At 38.7% G+C, this 12,886-nt stretch overlaps 1 protein-coding gene across 1 annotated transcript in view; it reads left to right on the top strand.

Moving 5' to 3' along the window:
• The first annotated feature begins 428 nt into the window (after window positions 1-428).
• LOC129748136 (uncharacterized) overlaps window positions 429-12,886 on the top strand; it is a 102,975-nt gene continuing 90,517 nt past the window's right edge. Inside the window, exon 1 of the mRNA XM_055742635.1 lies at window positions 429-2,555. Within this exon, the coding sequence (XP_055598610.1) occupies window positions 1,884-2,555 (672 nt within the window). The 5' untranslated portion in view covers window positions 429-1,883. The remainder of the gene's footprint in view (window positions 2,556-12,886) is intronic.

The following is a 12,886-nucleotide window of genomic DNA, read 5'->3' as shown; positions in this document are numbered from 1 at the left end:
AGGACCAAACTTTCCCACGGCGTCGGTACGCTTCGAACTGAGCGACGACGCCTTTTCCTCAGCTGAACAATTCAACTACTCGACTTTCTCAATGCCTCTCTCTTAGAAATTCAAACCAACCAATCACAGCGCTGCAGACAAATTTTACGCTCACGCTCACCACATGGCAATTTAAGCGTCCCGACGCCCACAACCCAACAGTCGCTCGAACTGCTCGAAATGCATTTGGCGCGCTGGTTCTTATCAGCAGCAGCAGCAAAACATATGACGACGAGATAGGCAGCCGAAAACTATTTTTTTCGAGCAGATTGATGACGCTTTCTCGAGCAGCAACCGTCGCCGTCGTCGCCGTCATTGATGTGATGGAAACAGAAAATTTCTACGTTAAGTAACGACGTCCTCGGTTGGGCTGGGAACAGTCTAAGCTCAGAACGCTAGCTGGTCAGGTCAGGAAAAACGGTTTTCGCTCTCGCCCCGTCGCTTTTGGTCGTTGTGTCGTTTGCTAGTAGGCCTGGCAATTTAGAAGAATCTTTCTCGGGTTGCAACCGGATCTGGTTTTTGACGGTTTTGAATTTTGTTCGAATCCGTTGCATCCGTGTTTTTTGGGAAGCGGAAGAACTTGGGATTTCTGGATCTGTTTACTGTTTACAAGGATACCCGTAGATTTATTGCGCAAGGAAGCTCCAGGATTAGGAGCAGCGTGATTTGTGAGTGATCGAGACTGCGGACGCCGTTGAACGGAAGGATAAATGACTTGTATTTAGTGAGGTGGAACGTGAGTGAGTAATCACAGCCCGATAAAAATAAATCAAAATTTGTTCTACCAAGAAGCTGTGTTGGATCATCGTTGAAAGAAGTGCCGAAGAAAGCGGCTAAGGGTGAAACGACAAGTGCATCGTGTCGTCGTGCAGAGTGCACCAGGTCGTTTAGGTTTTTTTGGGAGGTTTGTGTGTAGAACCGAAAACAAATAAATAACAGTGCAAAGGCAAATATCAAAGATAAAATTAAAACATTTCCCTCTGACAGGTTCAGAGTGCAGATCGCGTACTCACGCGTTGGGAAAAGACGCGATCGACAAGAATTTGGCCCTTGGTGCAGGTCTTGTTGTTGCGGTTTATGATTGCAGCATATGCTGCATAGTGCACGATCGTTATCGGAGAAACATGTTTTCGGGGCGTATATGAGTGTTGTTGTTGTTGCTCCAAGAAGAAAAGAAAATACCTGTGCTGTCGATAGCTTCGTTTTTGCGGGTAGGTGGCCAGTTTGGATGGTTTTTGGGCAGGGAAGTGCGTGCGGGCCGACAAATCCAGACGATTGTTGAAGCGTCGATCTGTAATGAGAGCTGCTGGCTGCAAGTGGTTGTAGGAAAGATTGTTTCTTGTTTTTGTTTGCATTTCGGGGAAGCGGAAAACAAGCCAGATTTGCATTTCTCGTACTCTCCGTTGGTCGTCGGTTGCCTGCCTACAGCATCAGAACTCGCGATCGGCAGCAGCCGCTCAGTAAGGGCAGGTTCGCCAAGTTGTGCCCCCGGGGAATGCGTCACGAAAACCGATACTCCCATGCACCGTGGATTTCAAACCGTCTGTGGAACGAAACGCACAATTTAAAAGTATAATAGAATTGTACAAACAGAGACCTACAAATTACTCTCGCTGTTTCGTGTTTTTGCTGTTCTTGTTGTTGAGTTGATTGAGCGGACTAGCTAAGATCGACTTTTCACACGTTTCAAAAAGTGTACGCTAATTGCTCTAGCATGCTTCGGCTTTCAATTGCTGCTGCATTCCAGATTTTCGCCAGTGAAAACAGCCGCCGTAGCTAGATCGAGACCAACCGCCGTGATTCGATCGTAATAAACGTTGCAAAACTTAGACACGCTATGCACTATGAGTAATTTGGTGCGTACCCGGCAAACTTTCGGTCAAGGCCTTCCGATGGCTGAAATCTCTGTCAGTTTTAAACGGACCTTACATCCGGCGCATCCGTCGCCGAACAACAAACACTCCCACCGATATCCGCATCATTACCAGCACACGATCGTCAGCAGTCGGCGGCAACAGTGTCCATCCACGAGAAATATTGGCAGCAGTAGCATCAGTAGCAGTAGTAGCTGCAACACCCACGCCTCCGCTACTACCAATAGCAGTTATTTATCAAAATTCCTGATTTTATTGTTCCTATCTATCTGTGATAACCGAGCGTGTAGGACGCTTACCTTAACAGAGGCCGCCACCGTAGTCTTCGACAGCAGTAGCAGCACCACCACCGTTCCCATTTTAGCCACTAGTAGCAGCAGCAGTAGCAGTAGTACCATTAGTTCAATAACCACATCTCAAGTGGTCGATCAGCAGCAGCAACATCCAAAAAATGCTGCCGCCGAAGACTTCTCCCACCTACAACCAAACCCCACCAGCAGTAGTGATAGTAGTGATAGTAGTGGCAGTGAAAGCAGCACCATCATCAACAGCAGCAGTACCGAGCCGATCATCGATCAGATGCAGCTGCAGCAGATCGTGATGGAGGGACTTGGCTTAAGCAGCATCCCCGATGTGAGGGCGGTAAGTACACCTATACATACCTATGTATAAGTACGAGTACAAAACTCTAGAACCACTTTTAATTATTATCACAACGCAGTCCAGTCGATCTCACAGCGAGATCAGAAAACTTGCGCATTTCCAATAGGAATTAAATTGTTTGTTTCCGGCAGTTAGGTAGGTATTACATCGGGGGACTGTTAAGTACTCGAAGCCGAGTAGGTACATAAGAAGGTCGCGCCAGCGCCTGGTTTGCCTTCGGCCAAGAGAGGTTGGCTCCAAAAACATACTCAAAACATTGTGGCCCGTCTAGAAAAAAAGATGTCGGTGGCGGCTGCGGCCGGAGCACCGTAAATTTACTTTGGTAATTAAATTTGTTCGTTATCGAATCGGCCCTGCTAAGTGAGAGCGAGCGGTATCTAGGTACTTACATATGAACATACATGACATAACGGGAGCCAGTACCAGTAACTGTGGGTACTTACTTACTTAATGATCCCGCGCCGATCCTCCGGTGCATAGGGCCGTGGTAAAAGACCTCCACTGTTGACGATCCGGAGCCAGCGTCTTCACCTGGTCCCAGTCAAGATTCTCGTCGACAGTTCGGATTTCAGCGGCTAGGCTTCGCCGCCACGAGTTTCTGGGCCTGCCTCTTCTTCGATGACCTTCTGGATTCCAGTCAAGCGCCTCTCTGCAAATCTCGTTTTCATCTTTTCGCAGCGTGTGCCCAATCCATCTCCACTTACGTTCCCGAATCTCGATTTCTAGCGCCCTTTGATGACACCGGCGATGTAGTTCCTCATTCGAGATCCAGTTGCCAGGCCACCAAGCGCGGATGATGTTCCGCAGGCAGCGGTTTACAAATACTTGCAGTTTTCGCGTCGTCACCGCATATGTGCACCAAGTTTCGCACCCGTACAGCAATACGGATTTGACGTTTGAGTTGAAGATTCGGATTTTTGTTCGTAGAGAGATCTGGCGTGACCGCCAGATGTTTCGGAGACTCGCAAACGCAAATCGGGCCTTTCTGATCCGGGTTTCGATGTCTTTCCTGGTACCACCATCAGGCGTTATCTGGCTACCAAGATACTGGAAGCACTCCACTTTCTCAACTTGTTGCCCAGCTACCATGAAACTGGAGGGATTTCCTGTGTTGATCTCCATCGACTTGGTCTTTCCGACATTGACTTTGAGACCTGCTGCCTTGGAACTTTCGGTGAGGTCGTCGAGTTTGCTCTGCATGTCCGGTTGTGTTTGGGCGAGCAAAACAATATCGTCAGCCAGGTCAAGGTCGTTCAGTTGCTCCATTGTTAAAGGATTCCACGGCAATCCTCGGTTCGGTGCACAGTCGATCGATCCAGTCAGAATCTCATCCATTACGATGAGGAAAAGTAGCGGTGATAAGATACATCCTTGTCTCACTCCAGCAGTTACCGGGATTGGTTCGGACAAGACACCATCGTGCAAGACCTTGCACGAAAATGCCTCGTATTGTGCTTCGATGAGATGGACTAGTTTCTCTGGGACCCCTCGTCGCCTTAGAGCCGCCCAGATGTTTTCATGATTAAGTCGGTCGAATGCTTTTTCGAAATCAACGAACACCAGCAGAAGAGAGTCCTGGAATTCGTTGATTTGTTCCAGTATGATTCGTAGCGTTGTGATGTGGTCCACACATGATCGTCCGGATCGGAATCCGGCTTGTTGCCGTCGGAGTGTAGCGTCGATTTTCTCCTGGATCCTGTTCAGGATCACTTTGCAGAGTACTTTGAGGGTTGTACAGATCAACGTTATGCCTCGCCAGTTACCGCACTCTGTCAGGTCTCCTTTCTTCGGGACCTTTACGAGGATACCCTGCATCCAGTCGGCCGGGAATGTTGCAGTATCCCAGATGTCAGCGAAAAGACGGTGCAACATTTGTGCTGACAGGGCAGGGTCGGCTTTCAGCATTTCAGCAGGGATGCAATCGATCCCAGGTGCTTTGTTGGATTTCATGTTTTTGATTGCCGCTTCTATTTCAGCCAGCGAGGGCGCTTCCGAGTTGACGCCATTTATGCGACTTACTGTTGGCGCTGTGTAACTGTGGGTGGCGCTTCTTTTCTGAGATAAGCTGCTGGCTCCCCACAAACCTACCGAAAATTATAGACTTCACCAGATAAAAATTCGTTCTGCGATTCTTAATTTATTTGACTCCAATGAAACTCAAATTATCGTTTTGTGATTATTCTAACAACAAATGGAAATTTCAACATTTTTACAAAAAAGATGTTTCCAATATAGGTACAGAATATTTGAACAATAAGTTAAGAAAATGTCGGGGCTTGGGCGTTAATGAGACCACCTTACTGTACCAGACCTAAGATTGACAGAATTTTTAAAGCATTTAAACGGTCCGGACAAATTTTATCTAAAAACCTGGCAAAATTCGGACGTTTAATTTCAAAACTGTCAACCAAAATCCGGGCAAATTTAATCAAAGCCCAGGCATACTCAACAAAAATCAAGAATAGAAATTTGAAAAAAAAATTTTCACATCAAAACTTCAGCAGATTTTAAATTGTATTTTAGGGTACCATAAAAACTTGCATGATTATTTTTATAAAACTTGCTTCTGGACACATAAATGAAAAAAAAAGTATACAACATAATTTTTTTTCTGTTTGATTTGCAAAATAATGTGAATAAATCCGGGCAAAATCCGGACTTTTTTCAATGAATTCCGAGCAACCGAGCCGGATCGAACATTTCCCAAATTTTGTTTTGAATATCCGGGCAAACGCGGATAAAACCGGGCAATCTGGCAAGCTTAACCATACCACATCATACCAACGGCATATCACAAAGTGCCTGTTGGTAGAAATTTTAAGATATGCTGTTTGTAATTTAAATAAAGTTATTTCCATTTTTATGGCAGCAAAATCCTAACTTTTTCTCCTCATTTGCTTTCACCCACACAGTTTACAACAGTTGAGTTATTCTCTTCTCACAATTCTGGTCCCAGATTGAAAACAATCGTTAAAAAGCTTTTAATTTATGGTCTTACATTAACACTAGTATAGGAAATTTAATAAAAAAAAAAATCGTGAATTTTATTGACTGACCAATGAATCGGACGATGAAATTTAAAAAAAAAACTATGTAAAAAAGTTGTCAGTTTAAAATTTTCTAAAGCCGGGTCAAATTTTTCTACAGCAAAATAGTACTTGTACACTAGACCTCTGCAAAAATTGACTTTTGGCTCTCATATGTTTTTTTCTAATACCTTTCGGATCATAAAGCATCAATGCAAAATGTTTCAATATTTTATGGAAATTTGTATTGAAAAAGAAAATTTGCATATTATTCTATCCGGAAAATACAAATGCGCTTGAAGTTAAGTTTCTTTTGATTTTTTTTATTCACTATTATTAAACTTTGTTTGCTAACATAAGAAGAAGCTTAGTAAATTATCGAAAAAGTTATAACCATTTCAAAATAAAACATCTGGGTTCATGAATAATTATTTTTAAATGGCAACTCTTGCTTTCAAGCGTTTTAAAAAATGTCATGGAATGTTTTTGTCAAGATTTTAAAAATAAACAAATTGATTAAGAATGCAAATAAGCTTTTCGCTATTTTTTATTTTCATCCTAACGGTTAACCAGCCTTAAAATTAGAAGTTAAAATATTCCTAAACGTATCTATTAATAATAAATTAGCAGTAAAAGAGGCTGAAAATAAAAAAGGTTTAGGGTTTGTTCACATGAGGTTTACTGCAAAAACCAAGAAATATTTGTAAACCAAATTATATTTCTGGGAACTTTCAGTATATCTCTGTTGAATTTTGAATGAATAATTTTCCCATTCAAATTTCTACATAAAATTAAAACTCGTTGCATCAGTTTTGGACAGAATGAATCGCTTCCAAAATTGACATAGCTTTTTTGAGTATTGAAGACAGCAAAAAAAAAGTTATAGGAAATATAAAACTTTATAAATTAAAATTATTCATACAACAGTTGCAGCGGTCTAATTAACATATATGGCTCAAGCTTTCCAATCGTGTTACGATCCTTGAGTGAAATATTTGTCTTTATTTAATTTAAATATCAATATTTGGTTAAACAGGGAGGACTCTATTCTTCGTAGACTCGAATATCCGTTTTTGACTCGATTATCCGTTCAATTTTTTTTCGTGATTAATATTACGATTGAGAATAAATTAGAAACCAATAACTTTTGTCTCGTTTTAAAGTAAATGTTATTGCAACTGAAGAACAAAAGGTTTTTCAACAAATTATCAAATTTATGATTGAAGTTCAAGATTTTCCACGCCATTTCCACAACTCGGATTGTTTCTAGAATTGCAAAAGGGGTTTGCTCTGTCCTAGTGATAATGGTTTTAAAACCATTCAACGCCGAAGTATTAAAATTAATTTCATCGCTTATATCATATCGATTGGTGGATCCACATTTGACAAAGAACTTGCTTTTTTTAGAAAATGTATCATCGGCATCATAGAATGAAGAATCAATATTGAGATTCAAAAGACTCACATTTTCTCATCGTTGGATTTTTGGTTTTATCACTGCGATTGTTTATACTTCGAAGTTATCGACGTTTTTCGGTGAGTATAAACATAATCAAAACATCAAAACATTTCCTCATCATATGAAATGAAACAAATGATTTATTCATGTTTTTAAATCAGAATTTTATGATATTTAGATACAAAATTATCATAATTGATTTACAAGAAAATTATATTTTCATTTGCAAACAATCGTCCAAAATCCTATAGAAATTGCATTTTCAGCCCTAGCCTAAAATATTGTATCAGGCGTAATCTTGGACCCAACCGATACAACTTTTCAAAAAGTCAACACATGATAGTTTTATGTTTGAGAAGTCACTTTCAAAATTTCGACAATTGGCGTCGCGTTATTTCTAAGATATTCCAGTACGAATTCTAAAAGTCCATTTTTTTGTAGAATTGCTTTATCTCAAGTCACAAATAAGGGCTGTTTGTTAGTTGATTCAACACTTCAAGAAAATATGAACGAAAAAATATTCAGAGAAAATTTTTATAGAAGTTCAAAGTTCAAGTTTCAGTGCGCATGCAACCCATTTTCATCGAATTATGAATTAGAGGAAGCTTTTTAAACCGCATTCAGACAAAGGTTTTTCGTGGGTAAATGTTCTGACTCGCTTATAGTGTTGTGTGGTATTTTATTAGTCATTTTGTATAAGACCCCCTCCCCCTTTTTTGAAGCATAATGGGGTCTTTCAATACAATAAATCATTTCTTTATACCAAATCTTGCTTGTGTACAAAGTTTTATCAAAATGACACGTCCAAATATTGTTCGTATTGTTTCGTTTTTCTCTTTTATTTGTATTTAATTTGCTGTATATCAAATCAAACAAAATACGTTAATGATCGGCTTCATGTATCGCTCACTCACTGCCTGATTCATTCACTCCTGATCGAAGACCAACAAGATTCGCCATATGCATTGCGCATTGGTGAGATTCCAATTTGATGATGGTGCTGCACTGTTTTGACAGCAAGCATCGTGCGAGGTGATCTGTATTTTAGCGATGAATTGAACGATCGATGATCGGGTAGGTCGAGTAGCAATCAATAACGAAACCCGACCGCTGTACGTTCAGGTGCGAAGGGCAATCAGAAACAATCATTGAAAATGAGTGATATTCAGAACACTGCCTGATCCCCAAAGATATCCCGAGTACGAAATTTCCCGTTATTCGTATTCGAGTGATGATGTTTCAATGAAAACACATCTACTTGCATATAGGTACTTATGAGATTCCTATCAAATTAAAAATTGTTGTTTCAACTTATGGCTTGCAGAACTTAATTCCATTAGAATATAACTCAAAATAGGCCATAAACCGTGCATTTACACCCAGTTATTCGGTTTAACCAACCAAGCTTAACGTTTACTTAATTGGTATGCCTCACAGTGTTCCAATAAAGCCGGAACAAATATCAAATTCTTCTTTCGTCATAATCATTCTTCGAAAAAATCTTAGAGGAGGGTCCTCCTTCCTTCGATTTTTCGAAAATCTAGAAGTCGGAAGTTAAAACAGTTTAAGGTTTTAATTGATATTTTTTTTTCAGTTACTAGAAAATTCTAACAGTTGAAAGAGAAAAAATTAAACATTGGAAGATGGGAATTATATCATTAGACTGAATCGATTAGGGGTTATTTTTAAATTTCTCAAACTCTTGGATCTTAAAATTTTTGAATTGGTTCAAAACTCATCCATGATTTTTTGCAGAATTTTTAAGTAACGTTTACGTTGACAAATTTGAACTTCAAGGTTTGTATGGGAAAATTGAATATTTTGTACTGAAAAATCAACATCATTTTAAGAGTCTTCTATGGAACCGAGCTTGCTATTAATTTTTGTGCCATTTTATGAATTCTCTTAAGGAAATTTCCCGCTGAACAACTTTGTCGAAGACCTTAACCCTTCGTTTCATAAAGTAACAAATTTGCAACAATTAATTAAAGCTGTTGTAAATTATGCAGAAATTCAAATAGTCTACTTTTTTCTTCATGGCAATCATATTTCTAACTTCAAGATACGGTTCAATTAAAAAAATTACTTTCCGAGTATATATGTACAAACTAGACCAACTTCAATCTGAAAAATATGAAATGTTAAAAAAGGCTTATTTTCAGAATTTTGACCTAGTCCAATTCGCACCGAGGAAAAAAAATTTGACTGAAAAAAATATTTTCGCATTTTCAGTAATGCAATTAACACAATTGAATACAATTTGAAGAACTTTTTAAATTTTTGTCTGATATAATAGCCTTTTATTAATTGTTGCAAATTTGCAACATCATGCAACGGTAGCACCTTTAGTTACGTATACGGGGTACAAAGTGTGTTTTCGAAAGTTTCATCGTTTAAACAGTGTATATGTTTTCCGATGAAAGTATTATTATTTTAATGTTATATTATCATGTTATCGAGATATTTTTTAAAAAAATGCAGATCCATTATCCTCTTACTGAACAAAATGGCTACCAACTGAAGAAATATGGGAAAAAACAGTAAAAAATCCATTTGACTAGACCATCAATCATTCGTATCATAAAGTATAAAAAAATGGCATAAATTTCGAAACCTCGTTAGAAATCCAGCATAAAAGTTGAAAAATTGTATTTCTAAAGGGTCACATATGTATGTATGTTGTATGTTGGTTATACACCATAGGTGCACGGATTCACCGCAGTTTCTGCCTAAGTATGTTTTCAAATGTATTCTCAGATTATTTAGTTCGATAATATATTTCCAAAGGGTCACATTTAGTACAAATTTGTAACTTTTGAATAGTTGAAGTATTTGTAGTAATAGTTTGATTCTATAATTTTTCGAATACAACGAGCGCTGTGTTTCTATGATTTTCAATATTATATTGTGATCCTCGGGAAAGATTTTCTGGGTTCGAAATAAATATTTTCGCGTTTTTATTAAATTACATACTTTTACCATACTAGTACATTGAATTTTCAAATGCAAATGCATTATATGTTCTCAACATTATACAATGTAGTACCCTAGTTTGTAACATGAGTTCCATAATGTGCCTTAATTACCTTAATTGCCTTAATTGCCATTTAAACAGTATTAATGTTTACAGTATTAATGTTTTTAGAACGAATGTGATAAGGAAACGGTGCATGATGGCGAATTATCAGTTTCATTTTAGTCCTACTTATAATTCCGTTAACTCTTCTGAATGTGTACCATCGGAAAATCGTTTTCGATATTGAACCCTAAACGTTCCCCTTCCCTCTTCCAAATTAGAATCAAAGCTAACAGTTGAGTCACCGCAAATATTACGGCTCCTTCCTATACAAAAATTGATTGAATAGTAATTCACTCGGCAAAATGGAACTTATATGTAAATTGCCTTAATAAATAAACCTATGATTAAAAAAAATCGACAAAAGTTATATGAGTACATTTCATCCATCGGTTTTCTGTATTAAGGAATAATAAAAATATTTTTTTTTCGGTTTTTTTTATAATTGGTGTTTTAATAAACAATGCAAATTCTTTCTTCAACAATTTGTATTCCCTGATTTTCAAGTTACTTGGTTCTATGCAAATAAATGTACCATGTACAACAATCACTTTTTCTGTTATAATGGTTTTATAATTCGTTGTTGTCAGCCGAGAATGAACATTTTTTTAAATTGTTGTATATTGCGCTAAAGAACCATGAACACGAAGATTATCATAAAACCACATAAAACCTTTCACAAAAAATGAAGTTACTGAAAAAGAACTGGAGATTTGTCGATCTAATTATTCTCAATATTGCATGTATGCACATGCTTAGGTAGAAACTGCGGTGAACCCGTGCACCCATGGTGGATAACCAGCATACATAGGTTCTACCCCCAGCTAAATGGTGTCCAGACACTAGGTTAACGAAGTTTTTGAGCTAAAACTATGGTTAGTGCAAGGTAAACTAAGAGTGAACATTTATATCTAGCTGTCTTGTGTGAGGAACAAAAAGGTATAACCATTTCATGTTGTTGCAAATTTGCAACAATTAATTTTTTGGCTAAATACTCGAAATGTGTGAAAATTATATTTTTTCATTATTTTTCCCTTTATGTACTCATCATTGCGCACTATTGAGAATTTTTTCAAGAAAAAATAAAAAATCATGAAATGAAGGGTTAACTATTAAATAAAAAAAGTTATTAGGTGTTTAATGAGGGCTTGTCTTATGGCATTGAAAAACAAATAATTCAATTGACATCACTGCTGGTACCTCGCGAAGTATTGCGTGAAAAGTAGTCATGCATGCAATACCTCGCTATAGGCACTCAGCAGTAAGGCCATAGATCTGTTAAAATTGTATATTCTCCTCCAGCCAGGTTCGAGTCCGTTTTAAGTGTGGTATGGGCTCCATCTTGTTGAAAAATCGAAGTTTGCCCGAATCCACGGAAGCACCGGATTCTTCAAAATGTTCGTATAGACCTCAGTATTAACTTTTACTCCAGATTTTATGAAAACAGGAGGCATCTCCAATCCCTTCGAAGCAACCGTTCCAAATTCTCTGCCTCTGGCGTGATGCATGGTAGTACTCTTGAATTTCAAGTTCTCTGGAACATCCTTACCCTTCTAGGGTGCAATATACCGATTCGTACGTAAATTGGACATCGGATCGATCGAAAAAAGTTTTTCGCCTGAGAACACGGCGATCAGCTGCTTCTCCTTCAACTTTGATAGAAATCGCTTTGATCGCTCAAGTCACAGTGCTTTGATTCGCTCTGTCATCTCAGTCATCTTTGACTAATCGTTGCAAAATGAGAACGAGAACGCGTTTAACAGCCGCTAGATGGTATGTTACAGCCGTTGCAAATTACTTGGGAGATTTTTGGGCGACAAACAATCTGGCTGGACACTATCACACATTGTTTACGACAATTGAAAGGTTAGAGCTAGTATACCCACAAAAAAAGTCTTTAAAAATCGACAAAAACAACCCTAAAAAGACTCTTAAAAAATGTATATGTACAACAATGTATGTAAGTTTGAGCTTATACACCCGCAAAAAAAATTTCTTCAAAAATCAACAAAAACAACCCAAAACAGACTCTTAAAAAAATGTTTTGGGTCATACTTACAACAATGTATGTAATGTATGTTATCCGTTCGCTTCATTAACAAAAGTTTTCTGTTGATTTATTTGAACGAACAGGTCAATGAAATTCGATAAATAAATACCTACATTTATAACTGACATCGAAGGCCAACGGTAGGCCCAGCTTCCTGACTGACCTTTTGGTCTGGACTATTGTAACCAAAAATTGCTACCGAAGAGTGCATTTTGCATACGAATTCAGTCAAGATGCACCAGCCTCGGTAAATAAAAGACATCCGTAGGGGTTTGTAAACAGTTACAGCTGGAATCGCATTTCATTTATGTACCTACCTGACACGCGGCTCCAACAAACGACCGAGGATGACAATAAACGACGACAACGATGAAGACGATGATGATTGACGGCTGAACCAGAAATCACCGCCTATGACGTCGCAAATTGATTGTTGCGCGGCTCCTGGGAACTGCGAGTACGGCGAAACCGAAAGATGATGTCGCGAGAGAAGCGGAATCGGCAAGAGAAGTAGCATGATGATGTTGCCGGTGATTATCCCAGGATGGCAGTGAAATGTCGTTCGTGTTCTCTCCACACAAATGCGGCGGCACAGTTCACGCGCGCTAGATGGCGCTATGTCACGGAATTGAATCATCATCAAGTGCACATCGTCCCAGCGCGTGAGCCACGAGGAGGAAAGTCGGACTCGGACCTTCA

Source organism: Uranotaenia lowii, chromosome 2 (assembly GCF_029784155.1).
Source record: "Uranotaenia lowii strain MFRU-FL chromosome 2, ASM2978415v1, whole genome shotgun sequence".
NCBI lineage: Eukaryota > Metazoa > Arthropoda > Insecta > Diptera > Culicidae > Uranotaenia > Uranotaenia lowii.
Note: the sequence above shows the minus strand (reverse complement) of the source record. Positions and strands in the feature narration are given on the sequence as shown.